The sequence below is a fragment of the Betta splendens genome, chromosome 21, assembly GCF_900634795.4.
Source record: "Betta splendens chromosome 21, fBetSpl5.4, whole genome shotgun sequence".
NCBI classification, from domain to species: Eukaryota; Metazoa; Chordata; class Actinopteri; order Anabantiformes; family Osphronemidae; genus Betta; species Betta splendens.
The window spans coordinates 3,675,321-3,703,102 of NC_040899.1; the positions used below are offsets into that span (position 1 = coordinate 3,675,321).

Below are 27,782 nucleotides of genomic sequence, written 5' to 3' on the forward strand. Positions count from 1 at the left end.
AGGTGCCAGGGTCTGACAAGGACGAGGAGTGTGTGCAGAGCAGTCCTCAACGGTTTAAAGGTACAGATCCTTCTTTTTTTATCGCAGATATTCCAAGAATCAGGTTATTTAAATCATACAACAACAACCTTCTTCTTTCCTGGCACAAACAGCAGCACGAGACCCCGGCACACTCAGATCTGTGTTATTTGTGTATGTCTGCATGTTTATGTGAGCGCGTGTGTTTGGATGAATGCAACTAAGTGTCCAGTGACATCAATATCACACCATTAGCTCTTATAAACCACAGGACTGAACTACTCCTGTAAACTGCAGACGGACGGGTGATACAGAGTTTACTGAACGACAAATATTATTCTAATCCTCGGAGCCTCTTAAACATTGTGAATTCCACGTTACCCGACACAGACTCGGTGTCAACAAGGACATGTCCATGTGAGGAAGGTCAGGCAGCACGGCCACCGCTTAAATTAACTGATTAATCAGTGTTGCTGCCAGATTCGCTTTACGATGATATGAAACAAAGCAAAGCAGAAATAACTGAAGAGCTTCCTGTTGTCCTCCTGTGTTCCTGTCTTCTGCTGTGTTGTTGTGTTGCTCATTCAGGCCTCACCTGGTGACAGCAGGGACCCGAACAGAGCGATCAGCTGAAAGACGGGAGCAAAATGTGTCTTCAGCTTCAAACGTCGCCGCTTGTTCTTAACTTACTCACTTTGCTCTGCACTGAGTCCATGCACTCTCCTTGTGGCCTCACTACTGCATGGGTTTATTTTCCAGCTCTTAAGCTCAAACGAGTTGGTGGCTGGAGTGAAACTCTGTGAGGCTATTAGAAAATGTGAACCATCTTTGACCCAAATAGATGCCACATGCACAAACAAGGAGCAGCAAACTTTGCCCTCGTTCCCAGCTCCCCCTCTGTGTGTCATTATAATAAACTGCTGCTGTGAATGTGGAGTACCTACGTGAATGACTTACATTGGATTTTATGCCATAAAACATTGTGAAACCTCCTCTAACGCTGTGGCTGCATCAACATTGTGTGTGACATGTATTAACACGTCCGGTGTGGAGGGGTCAGGATCAAGTTCCTGACTTCCCCTGAGGCAACGCCAGCTGCTGATCAGCGGCCTTCACGTTTCATTTAGTGGAAGAGGAACGAGTGCCTTGATGCAACGAGATGATTCAGGCCGGGGGCTGCGCTCATCTGCTGCTGCCACGCTGCACGTACGACTGCCTGTGTGACTGTGGTGGAGTCTCTAGCAGAGCACGGGGTTGATGCAGCCCTGATGTGGACGAGGAGACCGTGCCCTGTCATCTTGGTCCATCTTGGAGCAGATACATGGGGAATATCTGCAGGTTAGACTCCAGAGCTGCTTCAGACGGTGTGTCCCTTCAGATCCGACGCTTACTGTGACCGAAGGCCGGAGGTTGAAGCCACGCAGTGAACGTGTGGAGCAACAGAAGCAGCGCTGTGTGCTCAGGCTTGATTGTCGAGTTGTCGGCTGTGGTAAAACAGCCGGGAAGTGAAGTTGGGTGTCCAAATGCTTGCTTCACATCCTCTGCTGACCCTCCACACACAAAAACGCAGGCTGGAATGCTCAGACGTCAGAGCAGCGCTGGTGGTATGTTGTAATTGTTGAGTCTTGTACATCTGTGAAAACGTGGAATACCCAGAACATATTTATCCCACTAATCATCTCATAACCAAACACTGCCACAGCAGCAAATACCTCAGGAGGCTTACAGCTGATGAGGCTGATAAAGTTTCTACTGGAGCTGAATTAAAAGGGCAGAAGAAGAGGAGCAGGCCAATAAGGAACTATTGATCTACATGATGTCCATAGACACTATTTAACTTTAGAAACACAGTGACTACATGGCATCATGGCTCCACACATTTGTTTATATTTTCTATCCTTTGACTTAATACATCCTAGACAGTGAAGTCATATGAGGACAAACGTTTAAAACCTTTATTTCAAGAAAGCGAAACTTAGCCTGACAGAACAGTCGGACTCAGAGAGACAGACGAGTGTGGCATCGACAGTCAAATCCGCGTGTTGTTGTGTCTCAATGATGTGGTTGTCGACCACGTCGCCAGCTCAGCAGTGATTCACAACAAACTGAGTCACAGGGTGTCACTGCTTAAATCATCCTACTGTGTTAATTTACCCTGTGGTTCCATCTAGGATTAACATTATATCAAGTCATCGTTCATCATTTAGATTTTCTAACACATTAAAGAGTCTAGAGTTTTTAGATCTTGACCCCTGGATCTTCTTTCCTGACATCTTCTGTACTTTTCTTAGGAGACAGCTGCTCCCTTTTCTTTCGTCTGAAGGATATTTTTACTCCTTGGACCAATCTGAGGGCTTCCTCTAACACGTGCTGGTTCTCCTGGATACAGTATGTCTGGGATTGTGGCTATGCTGATTAGTGGTCTGGAGACGTATGTGGCTATATATATATATATATAGTTTGGAAAAACACTCAAAATACAGGCCATTCTGAAAAAGCGTCCATGTGGGGGTGGAACGACAGAAACACATAAAAAACACAGAGAAGGAAACACGCGGGAGGATGAAGTCCCCAACATGCCACAGATGTTTCTGCAAACCAACTCATCCACAGGGAACTGAAAGAAAAACTCCGTTCATGACATGCTTGAGTGAGACCGTATGCCATCCATCCATCCATTTTCTTAACCGCTTACTCCCTAGTGCGGGGTCACGTGGGTGCTGGAGCCTATCCCAGCTGGCTACGGGCGAGAGGCAGGGTACACCCTGGACAGGTCGCCAGTCCATCACAGGGCGAGACCGTATGCGATTCGCTTTTTTTTACAGCATAAGACGTAAACATCTTCTGCTCTGGGGTTTGATGGTGTTCAGCTCATGGCTGCAGACTCAAAATGTACTCATTTCTAATCCCATGGCATCAAATGGTTTGGTTTGTCGACCCCTTTAGCACTTTTAATATGTAGGTACTCAGGGCAAATCTCATCCACCCCATCTTGGTTTGTGTCTTCAGTAACCAGTTTTCTATAGTTCTGGTACTGAGAAATGATTTAATTTCAGAATAAATTATTGATGGAAATTATGTATATAATATAGTTTTAGTTCTTCACAGATTGTTTGTATTATTAGAAGGTTATCTTACTATAAAAAAAAACTGACTGATTAAGTGATTGGCTACTACGTTACAAGAATTCACTAGAAGATATTACAGAAGAAGAAGAAGAAGAAGAAGAAGAAGAAGAAGAAGAAGAAGAAGAAGAAGAAGAAGAAAGAGGAAAGAAGAAGAAGAAGAAGAAGAAGAAGAAGGTTACAGCAGTTGTCATGGTAAATTGGTAAATTCAGCCTACATTTAAACATCTGACAAAACCGCAGCTAACAAATGGATATTAAAAGTTTCTGGTTGTAGCTGATACTTCGCTAGCTTGTCGGCTAATGCTAGCGCTCTTAGCTAGCTACTGTACTTCTCATTACTCCACGGCTAATTTGCGTACCTTAGTATGGACACATGAAAACCACGAATCAGTCCAATGCATAATATCACTCCGTGTGAATAAACATTTTTAAACCATAAAGAGTCAATCCAAAATAACCTGAAAGGTCATGTAAATCTCTTTAGATTTCCAGTTTGGTAGCATTTTAGGCTTGTTGAGTCAGCAGAAAGAGAGAATTGAAGCAGAGCCAGGTGAGAAGTTAGTCAGATAGTCTACTGACATAATGACAAGGCTGCTTTCTCCTGTGTCATAATTTGGCCCCGGTGGCTTTTCTCTGTTGTCGTAGGTGGCATAATCCAGTTACATTTGTAAACTAAGTAATGGCTTTATTAGTGATCTTATATAATTGGTCCTAGTGTAAAAGTTAAGCGGAAGAAGAAAGGCACAAAGACAAAGACAGCAACATGTTTCTGCCTTTATAAATCTTGCTGATTTTGCAGTGTTGGACAATAAGGTGAACCACTGTTTGGAGGCAGTCCCAGCCCTGCAGCACATTCAGGTTGGCGAGTGGTGAGTGTTCAGCCCACTATTTATTACACCACGAACAGCACCTGCAGGGAACAGACTGGAGAAGAAACGTGTATGCTACAGTTAAAACAATGACAACGTGCAACACATTTGTAAAACTCTATTCTTGAAAAGCCATTTAGTGAAATGTAAATAATATGTGATGTCGCAACTTGAAAACCGAGAAAGTAACTGAGGCTGGGTGATATAGGAGTGAGCAGAACGCATTGTTTGGAGAGTTCCTCTGAAGTGGAGAGGAGCCGAGGGCCACTGGAGCTTTGTGCTGGTCTCAGAGGGGATTTCAGCTGAGTACCAGTGGGATTGAGTGTGGTTCTGCTGCCGCCATGAAGTTCTGCCCTTCATCCCACCCAGAATTTGAGACTCTGATCAGGGACCTCTGCTTTTAACTGTCTGTTTGTCAGGTTGCTGCTGCTTATTTAGGGTGTGTGTGCATAGGTTTGAAGCGCTGCATCATTGCTAAGATTTATAAGTACAAACAAGTATTCTTACAGTAAGGATGTGTGTCCGAATATTTATGGGCTACAGATCAAGGATCAAACTGTTCCATCTGGGATTGAGTAGTTTTTACTGTATAAAAGCTTTTGGAAGTGTTTAAATAAAAAACATATTTATTATTGCTGCGGGCCAGTAGGTACAGAATACAGATAAATAACATGATGACAGACCAGCAAGGTGGTGTGTTTAAAACCATATTTGGTTCAGGAACACTCCCCCTCCACCATCTATGATGGAGATTAAGCATTCTGGCTACAGCTGCATTGTCTTCATCACTCGTATGAAGAGTTATTAGACAGCTCTCCCGCTGAGCTTTCCACAGGAATGCAGCTTGTTTATGAGTTTTTATGCCACATTTTATGCTCCCAGTGTCAGGAATGTGGGACAAATGTAAATGTTGTAGTTACAGTATTGATCCCTGAAGAGAAATTTTGAAGTCAGCTACACAATCATTCTTTAAGCAGTGGGAATCTGCTTTTGCTCAAGAGCACAAACGTAACACCAGCTGCCCACCCAATGTCTTCCTGACTTTATTCTTTCCGGAAAGCTTCTGTGCCCATCACTTTCGATTATTCCTCACTCTCGTATCTTCTCTTTTCTTAAGGAACTTGTTAGTTGAGAACCATTTATTTTACAAGCTGATTATAAACTGTACCAAATGCTGTCTTGGCTTGGTTGTTATATTATAAAAAAAACATTTCATGAGTGAGTCAAAGTTTGGAAAAGCTTTTTATCACCAACATCAGTAACTGCACCTAATTAGCTTCATGTATTTCTGGGTTCCAGTACATAGTAAATTAATCGCCAAGTATAGTCCCGCATATGATACATCATCAGGACAGCTGTTGACTTTGGATATAAAGTGTGTTTCTGAATGCAGTTCATCACTGGGGATAACTCACCCCTCGTTGCCTCGTTTTTCTTCTTAAGTGGAAAAGTTTTGGGAGGTCGATCAAAAAACAATTACCTGGCCTTTTGAAATTTCATCCCGGGGTAAGTGCAGCCCTCCTTTCTCACATGCTGCACTCGATACAAACTCCCCTCCTGTGACTGAGATTAGCTCAAAGTCAGTTAATTAACTCAGATAAGATCTCAGAATTATCCCTCCGCCTGCAGCCAGATTTCACAGAGCGTGACACATGCCGTGTGCTGTCAGTTGGATTTAGGTGCAGTGCATGGACAAGGCGTTGCTTTAGCTTGGTAAATTCTGTATTATTTTGTTATCGCTGCAACAAATCCTATAGTTTTCAGTTTGATTGGGTTGGAACATGCTTCTTCATTGCCAAAGATGTTTTCTCAGCGGTTTTCATTTATATTCATTACACCTGACCAAATTTGTTATTTGCACAAACCCTGAGATGAAGTTGGATGTTTGACACAGTGTTGCTTGATGGAGTGGTAGAATTTGAGAGCACATTGACTTCCCATTAACTGACCTACAGTTACCCATGATGCACTTCTCTATAGTGATTCAAAGATGTACTTTTACACTAGAATTGTGATCTTAAATATTTTATAATTAATTGTTTTTTTATTCTCAAAATTAAGAAGAGCTGAAATGATGTGGGGACATCAGAACCACAGAATTGATGGGATTTAAAGGCCCTGTGTCTTCTGAAGACAAGAAAAGCATGTGTAAAAAAAGAATATTTTTTGACTAAATCAAGTAGTTGGCAGTAGTTAAGATTTTAAAAAGAATATAAATTATGAAATGAATTACGTATGATTTTATATAAAATATTTTGGCAAGAACTTTTACCAGAAATCCTAACCCAATAAAATAAATCTGGTCTCTTTAATCACAAATGATTAATTAACAGCTTGACTAACAGACGGACAGCTTAACATTTATTTATAGTAAGTGATTAAAATGGTGCACATCAAACTTAAATAAAGAATAATTATACTCAGAATGATTCTTTTCCAAAGTGAAGGAGTACATTTGACATCGACCACATCTGGACTACATTTCAACCCTTTTTGTGGCTCAGGGCTTCTCTACAGCTTCAGCTTTCCTGTGTTTTACACATCTCTCAGATTTAATAAACCCATTCAACCAAGTGAGAGACATTTTCTGACCCATTTGCTTCAACACTTTACTGGACACAGCTCAATAATAAACCAGCTGTTTATTAATGGCTGATGTGGGCGGACTACTGCAGCGCTGCCAAGAACAACTGTGGCTCCTCCCTGCTGATAAACAGAGCTTTGCTGTGAAATTATGTTTTGTTATCATTTACATTCAATTTTTTTCATTGTTTGTTTTTAATTTAGCCTCGCTTTATGCCTTAGAGTTAAGGCCAATGTAATGGAGCACTTTCCTAGAAATACCCGATAATAACCATGATACCAACTGCTTCACCACCCTGCACTCTTTTAGTGTGCAACGCATGGCAGCATCATTCCTCCTGTTTTACACCAACATCAGTTACAGAAATACCCCACTTTTATCTTCTGAGCCAGTCATAGATGAAATCTTTGGACCAGGTCTAACTGTTTAAAATTGCTTGTTTATTGCTTGTTTATTGTCGCTTTCTTGGCTGCTAATCACCAACCTTACTCCCTGAGCGTTTACCCATTGGCACAGTGTGCGTTGGAGTGTTATTAAACATAATATTCAGCCTGTCTGTGTGCAGAAAAAAATGGGCTCATTAGCACTCTGAGCTAACTGTAACCCGGGCTGCTAATGCTTCACTGGCAGTGAACCAGGGAGCTGGATAATGATCACATTGCCACCGTCAGAGGAAACTTTCAGGGTGATGATTGCCGTAGTAAATTAAATTAATGAGGGTCTCAATTATCTGTCAGCTTTCTAGGGCTTGGTGTCCAAAAGACATGAATCTGCTACTTATAAAATTAGCTAAGGGAGAACATTAATGCTGCCTAGACTGAGGATAAAACAGTCTGAAAAACCCCAGTATCTTGGAGAAAACTGTATTTCCTGAGCGGTTTGTGGTTGGTGCGTCACATCTTTGTGCATTTGCATGACCAGGAGACTCAGCGTGTTAACAAGACAGGCCTCCAGCAGCTAGCTTTAATGACTGCATGTGGCACAGCAGAAGAGAAGGGAACAAACTGTACCGTATAAATAAACACAGCTTTGGAGTAATCAGGGACGCTTTCTTATTATTTCTTGGCTTGTACTACAGTAAATGCCTCTGTGACCCTGACTTCCAGCTAACATGTTCCAGCTCGAGGTGGACTTTACTGTTCTCGTCGCTGATTGATTGTTCAGTTGAGCTCGAGCGTTCACTCACTCCGTCAGAGGCAGCAATCACCTCACTATTAAAAAGCGCGAGGACACAATGCACTTTGTGTTCTCTGTGATGTGACAACAGTCCACAGTGAGGGGGCAGATCTGTTTGCTGCTCATCTGCACACATGCCGAACCTATCTTGTTTTTCTTTTCACTTATCTCCCAGTGGGACCGCTCCACATCATCCTCTCGCCATGGCCAGCTTCCCTGGTATTACTAACTGTAATGTCATTGAATTTGAAATATCCTCATGGCCCGGTGCTAGCTAGCTTTCTAGCGTATAATTCAAGCAGGCTGGCAACCTGTAGCTGCGTCTCAGCCTCGGCGCTCTCTGCATGTTTCCTTTCTGAAATGCCAAAGCATAATATAATAGGAACTAGAGCAGTATCTGGGTTAGTGAGTATTATGTTACTACCTTGCACTGTTGTCACTTTGCAGCTGTCCAAAACAAATCCAGATGATGCTTTCCCTGATTAACATCAGCTGTCGCAAGCTGCTAGTAAACAACGGTATAGTCACGTTTTCTGACCTGACTTTCTCTCTGAATCAGAGCCTGGAAATAGTGATGAGTTCAGCGTTTCTCTTTTGTTTCCACCTGATATTCTTCTACTTCTAGACATTGACAGACACCACAGAAACCACTATAGCCAAGATGAATTATACATTTTGCCCCTGGTATGACAATGAAAATGCTGTGGTATAAATTGCTGCATTCATTGTGAATCTGTCTTTTATCATGTCTTCACACCAAAATGAATTCAACATTGAAAAGTCAACCCCCTGTAAACAAATATATTATTGGGGTGGTTGTTTTAAGCTGTAAAGGAGAAGGAAGGAAGCTTTGTGTACTGAAATGCACAAGCAATAGGTTATGAAGAATTGATTTATCCCTGTGCACCTCGACTGTTTCTCCAGTGGGATTGTGGAGTAGAGGGGGGACGATGTTAAAGGGCAAATCTCACACACAGCAAATCTTTAAAAATAAATTCTTTCCCGGAAAAAGTGTTTTTGGGAAGCAAAATGGCTGTTTTCCATCCAGAGGTTTGCTTTCTCAAGCAGAAACAAAGCATTACTTCTAACGTTTGATGAGATTTGGACCGAGCTGTGCTACTCTAATGTCAGTACCTGTAAGTACTGTAGCAGAAATAGATGAAGCTGTTTTGACTGTATCCCTTGTGTGCAGCTCATTTGTCCTTGTTTGACTTAGAAGCCATATTTCATATTTCACCCTCTTACCGCTCGGCCTTATTTTTAAAGCTCCCCTGAGGAGGAATAATTTCAACTCTTTATCTTAGCAATAAATATCCTGGGATTAGAGGTGAGAGGGGGGAGAGATGTAGGTCTTTGGGACTGTGTGCATCTGGGGTTTTATGGGGTTTTGTGCCTGTACGTGTGCCTGTAGGTATGTAACACCATGGAAACAAAAAACCCTTTTTGTTTTTGCTCCCGAGTAAAACCTGAGAGTGTAACATTAGTCTTAGCTTTAAAATATTGAGTCGAGACAAACCTCAGTCACCTCCAAGAACAGCACAGACTTTCCCATTTTTTCCCAATGCCGATAAGACGTGTTGTTTCTGAGCCACACGTTGGATCACCATTATCTGGTTCCATCATCACTATGTCAACACTGTCACGGGCGCTGCATCAGTACAAGTGAGGGTCGGAGCAGTTCAGGGTCTTTATGTGCAGATATTCATCCTGTTACAAATCTCGCAGGAAGTAAAAACAGTTGAACTATTTTAAAAACTCCATTTACAGTTACTATATATGCATACATATGTTGAATAAATAAACTGAATTGAACTGAACAGAATTTACTCAATTTACTAAAATCTCAAACCATATTTCACTGATGGAAGTGTGAGGTTATTTTTGGGGATGTCTGATTCTGTGGCTCAGTGTGGTTGCGTTTAAGGTCGGCAGGTGTGTGGTGTTTTCCCAACTTGTGGTTTAAGGCCTGTTTGAACCACAATTATTGGAGTGTCCTATTTGGCATCTGTGTAGAAGGAGGTCCTGTTACTGTAAGTGTGCTGGGAGTCAAACTACAGGTGTTGGTCAGTGTGGGTATGTTTACAGCAAAAACAAAACAAAAAGAAAATTAGTACAACGTTTATCATGAGGAACAAAATAAAGTGCAAATGTTTATTTTGTTCATGAAATTTTAATTTAAAACAAGAGTCTTGGTTAAAACAAATTATTCAGCAATGGAGTCAAACAAACAAATCAAATCAAATTTCAGACAAATATTTGTTTATTCCAGCTGCTGCACAGATGCGGTTCACATTCCTAAATCTTGCCTTTATTAATATATTACACTAATTATTGTTGCCCTTGTGTTTTTCCTGCATGTTGCTGAGGTGAGAATGTGACAGACCAGTATGAGAGGCTGCTGTTTGAAAAGTAAGTTGTTTCCGCCCCGTCACACGTCTCTGCTTCCATAAACTTTACTAACGACAAAGTAGATGCTTCGAGGCACTTTCTTGCTCCTGGTCAACAGCACTGATCTAGGTGAACACACACACACACACACACACACACACACACACACACACACACACACACACACACACACACACACACACACAGAGGAATGTTTACCTGCTGGGTAAAGTCTTGAGGAACTCAGGCAGGGTCAGTCAGGAGTTTCAGTAGACAAAGTCAGTCCAATGTTGTCTTTACCTTAAAAATCGCAGTCACCCTTTACTCAGATGTTCTGTGCAGTATTATTTCCAGACTTTCATGCTGGGAGCCATTCTTATTAGCTTTCGTGTAATCCACTTTATGTGCATGCAAACGTGACTGGCAGGATTAAATCTGGATGGAACAAGCGAAAAAGCAGCGTGTGCCCAGCGTTACCACGTTCACTCCTTGTTCGTCCTCATTTCTGCCTGAGCTCGTGCTTCCCAGCGTGTCACCCCGCTGCCCTCGGCTCTGCAGGTGTGGTGCACAATGAGGCCAGCCAAATAAACGTGCACCAAAGAAAAGTATGAAAAATATTTAGTTACGGGTCCACCGCTGCCAGACGCGCACCGTGGCAGTAGGCGTTCCCAGGAGCACAACCCATCAACCAGGAACGGTGAACTGGAATTTCACCAGGGAAACATGCTAATAGCAAACTTAATTTTGTTTGGCATCCGACAGTCGCTAATGATTTCATTTACCAGCCACAGATGGGAAAAATCTGCTTTACAGTCGAAGAAGGAAAGTGAAAATAACTTATGTATATATACTATATAACTCTCTCATGAAAACAAAAGTGAATGCTCGACCACGCTTTCTTTTCCTGCACAACATCTAAAAATCATTAAAACACGAGCGTTTATTTTCCTAATGCTCAGTGTGTATTAACTGAAGGAACCTCCTTTTCTCTGTGTTTTCACATGCTCAGCACGGGGCTAAACCTGGTGGCAGCCTGATCTCACCCTCAGCTCTGAAACAATAAACTCCCATATTAAACGTAGTCTTTTTAACTGGAGTAATAACATCTTGCTACGCTAAGATTAGTGGACTTATTTAGCAGATTTGGCTCCGTAAATTTGTATTGAGTTGATGTTGTTGGTGGCAAAAGTTCCTAAAAAGGAACCGTTTAGTAACAAACCAGAACACATTGAAAACTTGCATGTTCTGTCCCGTGAAAAGCTGTTAACACCATGTCTGGCGCACACACACACACACACACACACACACACACACACACACACACACACACACACACACAGCGAGCCCGTGTGACTCACACCTTTGACCTTTTGTTTCTCCTACTCAGCGGCCTTCTCATTTGGCAGTGACACATTTGTCACAGCACAACCCTGATTTCTCTACAGACGACGTGCTTCCCTGCATGAGTTAACCTCCATCCTCCTTACTGTACGTGCACAGGTTCTGCTCTGTCTGTTCTGAATGTGGATGTAACTGTACTGTAAGTCTGCAACGAGTGAAAAACTGACTAATACAGTGAATACGTAAATGTTTTGGAATGAAAACCTTTCAGGTGTCGTTTCTTTCTACACTGCCTCAAATGCATTGAACCATTTAACTCAGGAATGCAACACGCTGTGAATGTAGTAAGTGACTAAACTCTGAGTCAGACCATTGCGCAGTATTCTGGACCAAAACAACAATGGCTCATATGGTATGTTGATCTGGACAATGTGTTGGACAGCATTTGATTAAATTAATTTAGAAACCATGTATTTAAGTTACTTTAGGTACATGTTGGATCATTGTATTATTCATGAAACATGAGTGAATCTTTCACTTAGCTGTACTAAAATAGTAGCTGCTGAAACATATTCCTACTTCTGGAATAAGGTGTTGGCTTGTTTGGGTCCTGAATGTCTCTGTAGTAGTGTAATGTAAATCCTGCTGTAGCAGTGCGATGCTGTACTGACCTATCTTTCTACAGCATCTCATCATGCGAGGTCAGTGGACAAAAAACATTCCTCTCTGCATCCCAAAGGGGGGGATTTGTGATTTACAGTTCTCATTAGAGTGCGACATAAAGCATTGCAGATGGGTAAACACTTTTAGCGCAGAGGCAGAGGTGAAAATATAAGGACCCGACCAGAAAACAAGCGTAGACGAAGAGGGTGAGATGTGAAAGGGAGGAGTGAAGGAGATGGAGAGCGTGATGAAGAGTGTGTGAGAGGATGCATCATAGCCCGAAGGAGCCACGCCAGATGTTCAATCCCTCATTGAACCTCTGGGTAGAGCCTGCAGCTCGTAGGTGGTGAAGATGTCATCTGTCACTCAGCACTGCCCCCCCCACACACACACACAAACACACACACGCATACACACACTTAGTAGTACACATTCCTTATTTGTGGATCTTGTCCTTATAAGGGCAAATCTTTCTGTTTGATACTGTGCAAGGTCAGCCAAGAGCGCCGTTTGTCCAGATTCAATGAGATGACGCTGATGGGAGGTTGACGAATCTTCCTGCCTTTTTTTTAATGTAAACTTGCCCGATTTATTTAGTAACAGGGGGAAGACGCAACTGATGCAGTCACGTGTTTGTTTTCACATCATCAGCTGCCTTGTCTTTTCACTAATGTTTGCCTGTTCTTCTGTTGTATGATCCTAAAGTTACTAATGTCACTGACTTTTATTTGTATTCTCATAACTCAAGCTTTCTCTAAATGACAGATGTTACACATGGAAGCAGCAACAGCAGCAGCCTCGTGTGTTTGTTTCTCCTAAAAATTAAATCTGGAATCGATTTGGCAACTCCAAGCCTGTTGGCTATGAGGTTTGTTAGTTCTGGATGGTTCTGGGTAACCTTAACAATACAGCTGATTTGCCATGATTAAGATGCTTGTATAACCTTAACTGTGTGGTGCACAGCTATTAGGCTGTAGCCAAAAATTAGAAAAAGAAGCAAAGGAAAATAAAAAGCCCTTTTTGAGATGCAACAGCTGATGGATTAACACATGGCAAGCATCCAGGTCATACAGTTCTGATGCACCTTGAGGAGACTTTGTGTGAGAGCTGCACAGAACGAGGTACATTCAAACAGTTAGCAGGACTCATTAGATCATGTTGTACTATCTGATAAATCTTATAAATGAAGGAAAACTCCCTGTAACTGAAATAACTTATAATAACTGAAAAAGACCCAGGATCTGCCTCCACTGGGGTCAAGACAAGTGTGATTTAGTCCCCGATAACAACGTCCTGCATGAGTTTCAGTAAAGGTGCCAACCACACAACCGTATCCGGAGGCTTAAATGAAGACTGTGGACAGTAATCAGACACTTATTTTTGCTCCGCCTGCTTGAGCTACTCGTCTGTGTCAACTGTCTGCTTGGCGTTATTAAAGCTTGAGTACCCATGATCCAATTAGTAACAATCCAGAGCCAGACCAAAGGTTGGATGGTCTGGTGGGCTTACCTAAAGCCACAGTGAATTACATAAAGGAGGAGAAAAGCTCATGGTGTCCTTGATGCAACAGGCTTCATTTCAGCTCCTCATCCCATTTCCAAGGGCTCCATCCGTCCCAGCTCTGTCTTAGATTAGCTAATCTATCTTGGTGCATTGATTTCCACCTATAAAATGTTTAGACACATAGACGCAGTTGCTGGTTTCAACCTAAAGTCACAGAGTGAAACGTTACTAATGCAAGCTAATGCAATGTTACACTGGAAATCACTCATTTTTAGTTTATTTAGGCTTTTGACTCTGTGGGTCATGTAGCTGTTGTTGAGCTGTGTGGCTGTGGTCTTAGGTTTATCAAGTAGACAGCTTTCTGTGATGGTTGGAGGTGATACGTCCATTGCTGCTGTGTTGGAGGGGCTCAAGGGTCTTTTCTTGGCACTGGTATATTCTCCATTTGGCTCATGGTTTTAATATGTTATCTTTAAATCTTTACATGCTGATGTGCTCAGGACTTTGTTGATCCCCTTCAATGTTGTTGGACAGCTGCCAGACACTAGATGTCAGTGCTACTACAAGGTTAGCGTGTCTTGTCTATGGACCATGCTTAATGTGTGCAAAACCTGACTTGACCAAATACAGATATGTCCATTTGTTTAAAGATTGTGTCTCTTAATTAGTGAGGAGCCAGGAGGTGCATTATAATGTAACTGGTGCTAGAACTTCCACAGGGCATCTCTAATTTACAACTGATTTGGTTGAGAGATTTTGTACTGCTTTTCCACCCTCTTATAGAGAATATGTATTTTATCTTTAATACTTAAAAAATAGCTTAGTGCTATTCTTAGTGGTGGACTGTTTATATTCCTAGTATTCATACCTGAGCCAAAAACCTCTGGCTCATCTTCTGGCAAAGAAAAAGTGGGAACATGATAGTTTTGGCACCGGACGACTAAACTTAGTGTAATTCAGTGGTTGCAGTTGGTACAGTAGGGCGGATTTTGACTTGGCTTATACAACATGCACATGCAAACATCTCTTGTATGTGTCTATGGTTAATATGATCCGTCAAGTTTTCCTTGTATTAAATTTGCAACGGCTTATTTTAAAAGACACTTTTATTGGCATTTTTGCATTTTATTGGACAGCAGGATATAAAAACCCATTTAGATTTCACAGTAAATGTCTCTCCAGCCTACACAGATTCAGCGGGAGCATAATCCTTACATATACGTACACACTGCTTCTATAAACTGTTGAAACTGGAGCACGGGGCGAACCTAAACACACTGAGATGGAGAGCCCAGAACTATTAGGCTTGAGTATGAGAAAGAGTCCAAACAAGCCTTCATGTGATGTCAAAATATCTTATCTTATCTTAATGCCTCAAGTGCTAGCGTTGGAGGAGTGACACAGAGTCAAGGGTCAGCACAGAGTTGACGTAATGAAAAAATTAATGCAAGATACAGTAAGTTATGGGGATTGGCTTTATTACTGTATGTAAAACAATGAATGTCTTGCAGCCTTCTTAATCGTTTCAGGTATTTGCCAAGTAAAATAGTCTGGGGACAAGCAATTAAAAGCAACTTGCATTCAGGAATCATAATTCACTGTGTTTTTATGGCTGTAATTTGAAAATAAACTTCATCACTGGAATCCAGAAAATGTGAGCCCCACATTGATTGTGAAATATCATCTGAAAGGTTGTGGTGATGTTTTCCAGGAATCAAGTGAAATGTGCTGTCGTGTGCAAAAGTTACTGTAGTGCCCCTCTGTTAATGCTGTGTTATGGAAAATGAAATCTACTTTAAAGCATGTGATCGTAGCGGGTCTCACTAAAAGTATAGAAATACAGCAAATACAGTCTCACATGAGCAACAACAGAAACAGAAAATGAGAAAATAAAAGAGCTCCTGAACATTCTGTGTTAATATCCATGACAGCACAATTAGACAAAGACTGGACAAGTACTGTAATAGTAGAATTACTTAATGTGTCCTATGACAACAGTGTTCAGCTGAAGCCGTCACAAAGCCAATTCAGGAAGTCTAGTTCAGTGACGGCCCGTCTAATGTCAATCATTGAACTGATACTTCCACATACACTTATTATGATCTCAGTGTCATTGTGTGAACCCAAGTCACATCTGTGCTAACTTCCCTCCAGACTTTGTGCAATTGAATCTACTTCCATTCCAGCCTGTGAGGATCACAAATGTCAGCAAACACTGCTCCAACCCGCTGAGGTCATGATTTAAAGTCACACAATGTAACTGAAGCCTCGTAATCTCTCACCTGCTCTGGGTTTTATTTCATGACTCTTAGGCTTTGTCACGTTGTCTATCCTGTCTCTCCTCCTCTCAGATGTGAAAGAAGACATTAAAACAATCTCACACTAATCCTTTCAGCCCTGTCTTTACCAGTAACCGTATCTCATGGTCTAATCTTCCAGGAGAGGCGTGTCGCGTCTTCACGTGTTTTGGGTTCCATGCACTGAAACCTCTGCTGCACCTCTTGCCGAGTGCTGAAGGAGACAAAGACGCTTGCTTTGGGCCACTCACAGAGGGTCCCAGTCAGTATAGCAGTGAGATATGAACTCAAAGGTCTGTGGTTTTGCTGCCAGTTCATCCTGGTGCCTATGGTTTATGGTGAATGGGAAGCAGTGGATTAGAAATCCACATTAGATATTTCAACATGCGTTTAATGGCCTTATATCATGTAGGACTCCATCATATATATAATATATACACACACTCTATTCTCACCCTCCTGTGTCTAATACCTCCGACTGAAGCTATCACTGCATGATAGATTCACAGGATGTCGCCTGAAAGCTTGTTCTCATACCTTTTAGTTTCTCTGCTGGGTTGTTTTGAAGCAGCCGACATTTGCAGCCGCTTCGCGCAGAGATTCACCAGGTTCGAGGAAGGTGAGAAAGTATGCAGAGGTAAAACATCTCACCTAAGCTCAAGGTGTTTTTTTTCCCGTCTTGACACAACTATTTCTGGCCGGTTTCATGTGAGACCTGAATGCCGCTCTGTCCCACAGCGCCTTTTACAGCATGCCACCAAAACCTGTGGGAATCCTCCTGAACCACTTCAATCGACACAATGGTTCAAGTGAAATACTCAAAGTCTTTGAAGTGGATCTAAAATGGGATTTGTTTGGCATTAAATTAAATCACTAGCAAAGAAACACTAGATCATTAGCATAAGTCCTTAATGCAGAGAAATAACCAGACAGTGATGGATGAGATACAGTACAAGTTAACAGAGGATGCACATTCACCCAGACAAACACCCTCTCCCTATTCAAGCTCCATGACTCAACACAATGGCCTATTCTCACATCAGCGCAGAGCAGTTGGACAGTGGGGCAGCAGTGGGTGGAGGTGAACAGCACCAGCATAGTACAGTATCTGTCTGCTGGAGCAGCGCGGGGTGACACTGACCCAAATACAAAGAGCAATGTTTATTTTGTGGCTGATCTCAGTTCGTCTGGCTTGTTGTGTGCTGCAGGCTCTCTCCTTCTTTGCGCCTGGTGTTTGCATTGACTCCGGTTGGAAATGTTTCCAGCTACAAAGATCCTGCTTCGTCTGTGCATTTAGCTGTTGCTTAGTTTGGAGCCGCCCCGCCGCTGATGCTGAAGAAAGACTTGAGAATCTGAGGACGACCCTGTAAACAGTGTTTTCCTCACATCATTTCTGAGCAGCACACTGATCTGTGACAGCCTGGAGGATGCTGTCAGCCCTGGGTCTCACCCTGTTCATCCGTTTTCCTTACACCTCTCCTCCTCCTCCTCCTTGTGGCCCTCAGCAGCTCCCTCTGTTTGCCCCTTTCCACCTGACTAGCCAATGAACCAGACAAGCTTGCCCCGGCGTGGAATAACTGGGGAGTGGGAAGGGGTGGGGTTGACCGCCTGGTCAGGACTAAAGACCCTGCCAGCCAGACAGGCATGAGCAGAGAGGCTGAGAGAGTGTTAAGTCTGGGTTCAGTCTAAGGAAATTGCCTGTTTCATGCTTGTTAATGAACAGTTTGCTTGAACTTCTCTGCCTCTAGTTTCTCTCAATGGATGAAGACCGATCCCGACCAGAAGCACAAGAGGATTCAAATTAAAGCAAGAAGAAGCTGGTAGAACTGTAGCAGGAGGACAAAGGCTGCCAGTCATGGATATGTTAGGGATGGAGCACGAGCACTTTGACACGAGCAGAGGCCGGGCCGGGAGCTGTGTGGAGTTCCACAACATCAAAGTAGGTTTCTTTTCTCTGTATTTGGGTTAAAAGCAGGGTGAGGGGGGTTCCTAACGCTCCCCTTTGATTAAACCTGTAGAGTATTGGGGAGTCACTGAGGCGACTGCATATCAGACTGGGTCGTGGGAGCATATGTGTTTTACCACTTGTTGCACACACAAGAAACATTGGTCATTACCACCATGATGATGATGATGGTGGTAATGACCAATCGAAGCCTCTATCCAACAGATACCTTCTTGAATTCTTGAATTAATATTTTATAGATAACCAGTTTTATCTCAGCTGCAAACGGCACACGTTCTGCAGTGATGGGGGGCTGAAGCATGTTGTTTGAGTTTGTTTGTTGTGAACATATATAGAAAAAAAGAGCAAATGCAAAAGTTTCCATTGTGTTGGATGAAATAACCATCCTAAAGTATGTGGTTGCTGAAATGCATCACAACAATTAATAATTAATTAATTAATAATCTGCTGATGCTGTTGATGATGATAATAACGTGATTTTGGACATTTAGACCACTCACAGAGCATCTATGCAGCCGCTCGACCTTATTGTCAGTGTGATTTCCTTTAGAAGAAAACACTAGCCGTCAAAATGTTCATGTCTTTCCTTTCGTGAGCCTGGCTGCAGTAGATTCCCCTCGTTTTTCCTGTTGTTTGCTCCCCTCTGTGAAAATGACTTGGCTGTGTTTTTGCAGATCGTGTGCTTACACTGTAACGTTGCCTTGTGTGGGGTCGTGAAGGTGCAGGCGAGAGTGTGTGCGTACAGTAGAAGTCAGGTGGAGTCATGTGAGGCGGCGCTCCGGCGGCACAGACCCAGAGGAATGCTGTTTGTGTGCAGCGCCGCCGACTCTTTGGGACTAAAGGAGCCGCTGTACAATTACTGTAGCTAGCAGACTGTACAAATACGTGGACTTGGTCCTAACCCTGTGTTTGGACTATAGTAAGAAAGCAAAGTACAGCAAGGAAACGCAGACACATCCCTGAGCATAAGCACGGCTCCACTGTGACGCACTCCAGTGTATCGTCACCTTCTCCATTCACTGTAGTAGTTTATGGTTAAAAGTCATTCCCAATTAAGTAATAAATAAAATAAAAGGGGATTTTAGATTTTTGTGCCTATGACAGCTTATAGAAAATGAATGTACAGTATTAGTATTAAGCAGCAGCCAAACTCTGTGCTCTCCTTTTATTTGACTAAGGCGCTACATCAGATTACATGAGATTGTTTTTTTAGCAATAATAACCAACACATAGCGTCTGTAAATGTTTGCTGGTGCTACAGTATTAGCAATCAGAGAAATGTGTTTCACATCTTGATTCTGATCTGACGTGTGATTGTTCACTTGCTTAAACTTAAAGAAATGGTTCATACCGGGCCAAGTGATTTCAACACTTGGAAATAGAAAAAAACGAAATAGTTGAATTAGTTTCTAGATCTATAGGCAAAGAAATGTATAAACATCTAGACCCATGTGTTATGCGTTATCCAAGATGTTATCAAATGTACAATTAAGCACATTCACGTATGGAGACTCAAGAAAGTCAACTGGGATGTGATTTTTAAACGCGTGAAGGAGGTCAGTGAGGTGAGTGTGTGTGTGTGTGTGTGCGGGGGATCATAATCTGGTGTTTTCCTCTGCCTTGGCTTTACAGGCATGGACACAATGACACACATACGCAGCTTAGAGTTCAGAGTCACTGTCTCCTATCCTTTACAGCTATATCATTACTGGCCCCAGGTCGTAACTCGTGAGGTCACACTGATGCATTGTGTGTGTGCTGTATTGAGACGTGCAGAGTGTGTGTGTGTCTGTATCGAGTTTTGTGTGTGTGTCTGTGTGAGGGCTCGGGGGTTAACATCACAGCTATATGAAGCTATGTGATTGTTCTCTATACACGTGCAGTGTGTGTGTGCGTGCAAGTGAGAGATTCCTTTGAGGATTAGGAATCTGTCCTTGTTTGAGAGGCAAAGTCACCAAAGTCAGAGACGGAACGAATTGAGAACCCGTCCACTTAGACATTCAGACCTCAGGACAGTGGCAACGCATTTGTGTTCTCAGCATCAGTTCTGCAAAGTGAGGTGATGTGACTGTGTGGTGGTGGATGGCAGGTGTGATAGAGGTCCAGACCTTGGCCTGAAGACACAAGAACAGGTAGACCTCAACAAAGTCAGGTTTTCTGGCTTCAGAATGTAAATACCAGCATCCATGGCCATGTAGCTGCATAGTATAACCTACACCATCATTTTATTGACTTGCAGTGGAAAACCCGAGGCTTAACTTGAAACCTTTTGCTTTCTGACAAGTTTCAGGAGTGGGGTCTAATTTCTGACTGAACTTCTTTCATCTCTGTGTTCATGGGTGGCATTTCTGGCTCACCGAGGCCTCGTCACGTGTCACCATCGCGGCTTTGCCTCTCCAGGGAGAACAAGAGGCTCAATGTCAGGCTGCGTTACTTCTCTTCAGCTTCAAACGGTGGCTGTGACGCGGCAGGTTGTGAAGTCTCAGACATTAGGATGGCAGCAGGAAGTATTAACCCGCTATAAGACCAGGGATTATACTGCAGTGATGACCAACACTTTCCCAGGTTAGAGAGCAGGAGAGGAAGATGCAGGAACAATGAGGCTGAGGGCAGAGGGAGGGAGGAGGGGTGGCAGTCACAGAGATGGAGAAGGAGGAACGAGGAGGAAGTGTTTGGCCTGTGATAACAGGCGAGTGAGAGGTGTAGCTCCCTCTGCTGCTACGTCCATGAATACGCTGAGAACAGGCTGGCAAAATAGACCAGCAGGTAACCAGCAGTATTCATGTGACTTTATGCAAACGCTCGAAACTAATTTTATCACTTACTCAACAGTAAACAATTCATGCTGTAGAAGCCTGGGTCACTGGGAGCATCTTATGTGTTTCTATAGCAACATAACCCAACACAACTGTTACCTATCAGTAGTGGCCGTTATACAGTTTTGTGTTTGTGTGCGTGTGTGTGTGCATGTGCGTGTGTGTGCGCGTGCGTGCACATGCGTGTGTGTGTGCATGTGCATGTGTTGAGGGTGTTCACCCCTGAATCATCTGTGAAGTAATTTGATCATGATGTTGGGTTAGAACTGTGGATTTCTTGAGGCGGAGCTGGTGTGAAATCATGCACGGGTCTGTTTTCATACTGTACAACCAGCACGTGTGAAACCGGATAGCCGTGCTGGTGACAGGGAAGGATGAAGAAAAATGACACCAACAGCAAAAAGACCTCTGACTTACTGGAGACAGTGATTCACCCGCTAGACTTTATTTGATCTGGTGAAGGAAATCTGACGGAAAGATTATAAGTCGACCAGTTGGATAAAATGACGGCATGAGTTTGGAAACTTCTCCACGTTTATTGGTTGCTACATAAAAGTGCAACGACCAGGGCTTCAGGGTTTTGGACCAAACCAGTCTCAGGGTTCTGTTCTGTAACGGTTCTGAGGGGAAGCACCTGCAGCCTTGGTTAGTGGTCGCGTGTATGTTCACTTTACTGTATCCTGTACCATAATCATTATTATTATTATTATTACTATTATTATTTCTCGCTCTCGTCAAAAGCACGAGTAGGACTTTCACGCCAGTTTTTGTTGGATTCGCTTGCATTTTGCTTTTGTTCATGCTCTGCAAGTCATCTTTCAAATGTTAAAGCTTTGACATATTGCACATGCAGTCCAATTGCTCAACAGCTGTGGTAGGATGAGAACTGCACGCTTTTTCATGCTTCCTGCAGCAGTCGCATCGTGTCCAGCTGGCGCTCTCTGTGTCTCGATCACTCAGATAACAGCCCTATCACATCTGTGATCATCAAAATGTGACCGACCTAATGACACTCAGGGCTGCGGAGGCCTGAGGTGCAGAGGCTACTGATAGATTGTGGTTGGTGGTTCGAAGCTGATATTCACACATATATATTGTGGTTGACTGTTATGCTGAGAGGAAGGTTTATAAGATAATGCAGAGGATTTGCAGCAGCATTGCTACAGAAAGGGCAGAAATGAAGGTTATTAACCCCACTGCAGCTGGAGGCGTGTGGAGTGTTTGCCTCCTCACTCTACATTCTAACCCTCCAACGCACCCTAATCTGCACCTCATTTGCACGGTTTGAAGCCACTCACTGGATGAACACTTCCAGATTTTACAGGGTTTTGTCCCAAAACCAAACAAAACCTAAACGAGATCTCAGCTCAGCTATGCAGCTATGTCAGCTATGTTGAAATGAACTAAGTCATGCACAGTGACACAAATGCTTGCACATGGTTACTTATCATAATTTCGATCACCAGCAACTTTCTGCTGCGCTGTCAGCCGTGTGCTGTGTGTCATGCACACTGCTTCACAGGTGACCATGTATGTGACAGCACTGAGTGCACATATTACCAGATCCCACATCGGTCCTTATTGTATATCTAGCATGCAGAACTTAAACAAAGGGGAGTTTATCACGTTTCTGCAGATAAGGTTTTCAGATGTGGCGACAGAGAGAGAGAAGATTGCGGCGCTCCACATGTTGACGGCGACAGATAAAGAGCTGTTTGCCGAAAAAGAAAGGGAAAGAGAAGAAAGAGAGACGGCGGATAATAACCCTCTCAGTTCACTGGAGCTATTCTTAGAGCAGGCCTCATTACTGCACCTCAACAGGAGCTAAACCTCTGCTGCTGCAACACTATAATGATTTGCCCCTAACGTATGTGGGTTCACTGCTGCCCACCATGTGGCCCACTGCCAAGAAATAAACAGAGCTGTCCATTAGCCTCCACTGGACGACAGTCTTCAGAGAAACGCACAAGCTTCCTCAGTCAAACACACGCATGCAGCCCAGTTGCACAATCTTTTGATTCTGTTCAATGTGTTCATAGAGAAGGAAGTTGTTATGACTTCCTGAAAGCAGCGAGGACCATAAAGCATGTGCTAATATGCAAAAGCAAGAAGGAAGTGTAACCTAGATTTAAATTCTCGAAGCAGCTCGATGCGCAGACTAGAATTCATATCCATTGATTACATCAGTGCCATTTCACCACTCGTGCCTTTCAGAAGCCACCCAAAGTAAATTCTGTGTGACTGACTGAAATAACACAGTAATGCCTGCATGTTTTCATTTCCAGTTCCAAAACTTGCTGCCTAGAAGCTCCTTCCTGGGAAAAATTCCTCCAACTCAAAGGAAGTGATGCATTTACTTCTCTTTTTTTTTTTTTAGAGCAGATGAACTGACTTTTACTGCAGGGGATTTGTAGATGCCACTGCTCACTTGCAGTGATTTTACTCACACCTCATGCTGATAAAAGCCTGGCCATGTGATATGGCAGCACGCCGTCCTTGTGGCTGCACTGATGCCCGGCCCTCACACGTTTAGTGAAATGATCTGGTTAAAGGCTGGAAACACTAGGTTAGGGTTGGGCTCAATAATTTAGGCTTGTGTTAAGTTAAAAGAAATAAATTAATAATTACTTCCTGGAGCAGTCTCGTAGACTTGATGCTGCACCTGCTCTTGTACATTGATCTATGATTAGCTATTTGCTAAATGGCCTCGTTGTTTTGTTGACACGGGTAAACTACAAGCTGACATTTAAATCATAGAAGAAGAACCACTCATGCTAAATAACACACACTAATACCTACAACTGCTTTCAAATACAAAGGTTAAGTAGCATCAGAGTAGAGTATTTATATAAAGATAATTCCAGTAGTAGCTCCTTCGTGACCAGACGCCACAGATTCAGAGAATCAGGCCAAAACTCCACCCTCTGCACCTTTCTCCTTCGTTTTGTTTTGACAGAGCGAATGACTGAATACGCAGTAAAATGATTATAGCAGCCACAGTCCTACAGTGTGTGTAAATATAGCAGCAGGCGTTCCCTGGCAGCAGAAACAGGAAGCTCTGGGTGTGCGTCTGCGTGCGTTTAACACATTTTTGCAATTGTGACAATTGTGTAAGTCAACATTTTTGGGTTGGTGTCAGTGAGTGTAGCCATGTGCTCGCTGTATGTGTTCCTCCGTTAGGGCCGGCTAATTGTGGAAAAAGTTCAACACTGCGTTTCTGGTCCAGACCCTGGTTTATTTCTGGCACTGTACAGCCAACACTAGAGCCGGTTAGACGCACATGCACATGTGCATCGCTGCCTTTTAATAGAACCCAGACCGTGCGTTCCTCGCTCGTTCTGGGCAAGTGGAGCCGCAATGGAACAGGATCCTGTCAAATTACAACGTTACCAAGCCGTTCCCTCTAACTAAGATCAGCTTCGCTTTTCATGGAGGAGGTTCCAGGAAGCTCCGCAAGCGGCCGTGCACGCTCCATCCCCACGTCCGTTCATTGATGGAGGAATGGACTCAGACTGCAGCTCCCACTATGGACTGCAGCCTGTGATGCATCATAGTCACACACTCTTCCTGTAGACCACTGGCCAGCTCCGACCTTTGACCCCTTGACTACTGGCTACTTATGTTTCCCATCCTATCCTTTCTCCACTGTTGTGCTTTTAGAGGCCACGTAATAAAAAGACCAATATGTAACGTTCATTAAATGCTAAAGACGAGTCTTCACTGATATTTTCACACATTTGTCATCATTGTGACTGAGCTGGTTCAGCATCCACTAATGATACTGACCTGCGGAGGAATGCGGGTGTTGACCTGTTGACCTTTAACCCCTGGTGGGATGATAAGAGGTGGCTGGCAGTGATAGCGGCTCACACACAGAGCCCTGCTGACGCTGTGTGTGAGCGCGCGTCACTCTGCGCCTACACAACACAAACTGGCAGATGGACACAGCCTCAGAAACATATCTACACCATGACTGATAAAGTGTTTAAGCTGCTGACTGAAGTGTACATAAACACACTTATCCCCCTCCTCTAAACCTTCCTGATTAGTTTTTCTCCTCGGTTATCTGTCTGACTCCTGCAGCAGAGATGAGAGCAGGCAGTGACATCACTTCAAGCCACTCTCTCTCTCTCGCTCTCTCTCTCTCTTCCAGATTTGCTTTCTGTCACATAATTGACAGAACAGTATCATTCGAGTCACAGTATTCACAATCTTTTAAAGGGGGCGCTATACTGTAGTGATATTATGAATATTATTATTATTATTATTATTATTATAGAATATAGCACCAAATCTACAGAATTCGAGAACTATTCTCGGCTGTTTGCTGACATTTCAGTGCGGTCGTGACTTTTAAATCCACTCCGCTCTCTTTTGTTGTGATAATAATAATGTCTTTATTGGTCTTTGCACTTCTACTCTGAGAAGGAATGTTTTCAGATGATTCAAGCATTTGTTTGGACCCGTCATACTTTTTGTTTTGCCCAAAGGGACGCTTCCCCTGGAAGATGGATGATTTCCCTGGACTTACATAAAATAAACTTTTACAGACTGACATCATATTTTTCAGTGGTCTGGATGAAGAAAACAAAATATCAGCCAGTCAAGTTACAGTTGAAATAGAGCCAAGGACTCATGCAAGCAGCTCCTGATGCTTTGTGGTGCTGTGTTTACACTGGGAATCTGAGTATGCAAGCCAGACACTGAGCTGATTTTTGTGTGGGGAAAAATGACCAGAAGAGGACTTTTATATAGAGGCTAACGGGGTCATGGGGGTGAGGCTGCAGATCCAGTATATCCACCAGAAGCAGGTGGATGAGTCTAAGAAGGTGCAGTTACAAAAACAGCCAGAGAGATGCTTGTCTTTACGTTAATTAATGCAGTTATGCCAAATGTCAGGTAAACTTGACCATTTTTTAATCAAATATTCCACAGTGCAGGAACTAGATTGTGGTTATCCTTACATAAACTTTATTTTATTACTCCAATTGTGTGTTTTAATTATCTGACAACAAGGAAGTAGGGTTTGCACATGTTATTTGAAGCCTTGAGGCTTTTAAACGACGACCAAATGAGGTCAGTTTTTCTTGGAACTGTAGATGGTTTCTGTGGATCTTTGTGGAGCTGCATGTGCCATCTGCCCATGAGCACCAGGAAATCCCACCAAATCCCACTAATAGCGCATTTGCTGTTCGATTGGTTGATTCAAGCTGCTACGCTCCCGTGCCGGACCCCCTGCTGCTCTCACACGGAAACCCCATTCAGCTGAACCTGCTGCTGGCACCGACATGAAACCAACCATCCTGTCAGCACGAGGAAGAGCAACCTGCCCTGCTGCATCCTTCACATGCCTTCTAGTGGAAGTGGAATGCTTTAATAATCAAATCTCATATCATCACAATAGTAGCATTGTAATACGCGCCAAAAATAACCCAGACAACAGAGCCACAAACGCAGCACAGGTGATCCAGTCACAACAACAGCGCATAGAGCAGTGTGTCTATACTGTAGCAGCCTCACTGTGCAGGGCGGCTGTGCTAATCAGATTAGCAAGGTTATAGGGTCTGGAAGAGGAGAAGAGGGGTGTGTGTGTGTGTGTGTGTGTGTGTGTGTGTGTGTGTGTGTGTGTGTGTGTGTGTGTGTGTGTGTGTGTGTGTGTGTGTGTGTGTGTGTGTGTGTGTGTGTGTGTGTGTGTGTGTGTGTGTGTGTGTGAGACCAATGCCATAACAGATGTAACTACCAACAGACAGACCATCTGTTTGTGTGATTGCATGTTTCCCTGATCGCCTGTCTGTCTGCCTGTCATCGCTACATCGACCAGTGATCAAATCTTGTTCAGATTCTTCTGATATTTTTGTTTCTTTATTGCACCTACACATTTTGCCCATTTAAGGCTGCAAGATGTGATGCAGATCCTGCTGCAGAGTCTTAAAACGTGCCGCTCCTCTAACTCACACTTTCCATCTGCAGCACATTGTTGTTGGGACGTCTCCTCCACCTGAGTCCGTCCCAGCCTCCCACCACAGGCTTTGTCTCAGTCTGGTTCACCAGCGCCGCCTCCGTCTGTCTCCTCCACGGCCTGATCCTCCTCAGCCTCTCAGCGCCACAATGTTTAGACAAACTGAAGGAGACAGAGACACGCTGACTGTGGAGCAGAGCGCTGCTAAAAATTCCACCTTCTCATTCTCCATAACTACCCTGGTGTTTGTCTCAGAGGTTTTAAGGGCTGGAACGTAAATCCCTGAGGAGTGCATGGCTGATGGACTCAGCTTGTGAGGATGAAAACAGTGCAAATGAGAAGATTGGAGGGTCTTTTTTTTAAGCCGTGAAAATTCAAGTTCAAAATAAAAGAAATTCTAAGCTTTTAAAAAGTATAATTAACAGAGACAGTGTTGGATTACATTAGACTGTACAGGTGCAATATTCACTTTTTTTTATACATGCAACCTTTTGTGGTTCCCTCATCCAGATGTTGCAGCACAGAAAAGCTAGAGGTGGATGGGGAGTGCAGGAGGCATTTAGGGAATGAAGCTTCTGCTTGCTCGAAGCATCGCCTCCGTTGCCTTGTTAATCATAGCGACTGGTCAACCAACGTTCTCAATCCAAAACCCAACGTGCAACCATGCCTCAGTCATTTTTCACCCGGACACCTTTGGATCATCCTATTCAGGGACAACAGGAAACCCTGGCTCTGTGTTTATTTCTGGCTCTAGACATTGGAGTGTGGCCTCGGCCGCGGTGGAGATGGAGGCGTCCGTCCCGGCTGGTGGATGCTCAACTCTGCACTGTTCATCGGTTCATCTTACGCTGGGTGCACCCTCCCTGTTTTCAAAGGAGATAGGGAGGGAGGCGAGCTCTTAAAATAGGTCCTCAGTGTGTGTGTGTGTGTGTGTGTGTTTACAGTGAAACCCTAAATCTCCAACCATATGCAGACAAGAATAAAGCATTCATGAGCCGCTCTGGACTCTCTCCAGATCATTTTCTCTCGATGGAGTAAACAGTTTGCTCTCCCAGTTGATCTGGCTTCAGGTTT

At 43.4% G+C, this 27,782-nt stretch overlaps 1 protein-coding gene across 2 annotated transcripts in view; it reads left to right on the top strand.

Moving 5' to 3' along the window:
• The first annotated feature begins 3,265 nt into the window (after positions 1-3,265).
• arhgap20 (Rho GTPase activating protein 20) overlaps positions 3,266-27,782 on the top strand; it is a 48,023-nt gene continuing 23,506 nt past the window's right edge. Inside the window, exons 1-3 of one of the 2 annotated variants that reach the window (XM_041068951.2) lie at positions 3,266-3,338; positions 3,946-4,015; positions 17,716-17,906. In XM_041068951.2, the coding sequence (XP_040924885.1) occupies positions 17,823-17,906 (84 nt within the window). In that variant the 5' untranslated portion in view covers positions 3,266-3,338; positions 3,946-4,015; positions 17,716-17,822. Of the gene's footprint in view, positions 3,339-3,945; positions 4,016-10,169; positions 10,185-17,715; positions 17,907-27,782 lie in introns of those variants that run through there. The other variant, XM_029136109.3, reaches the window with a different exon arrangement.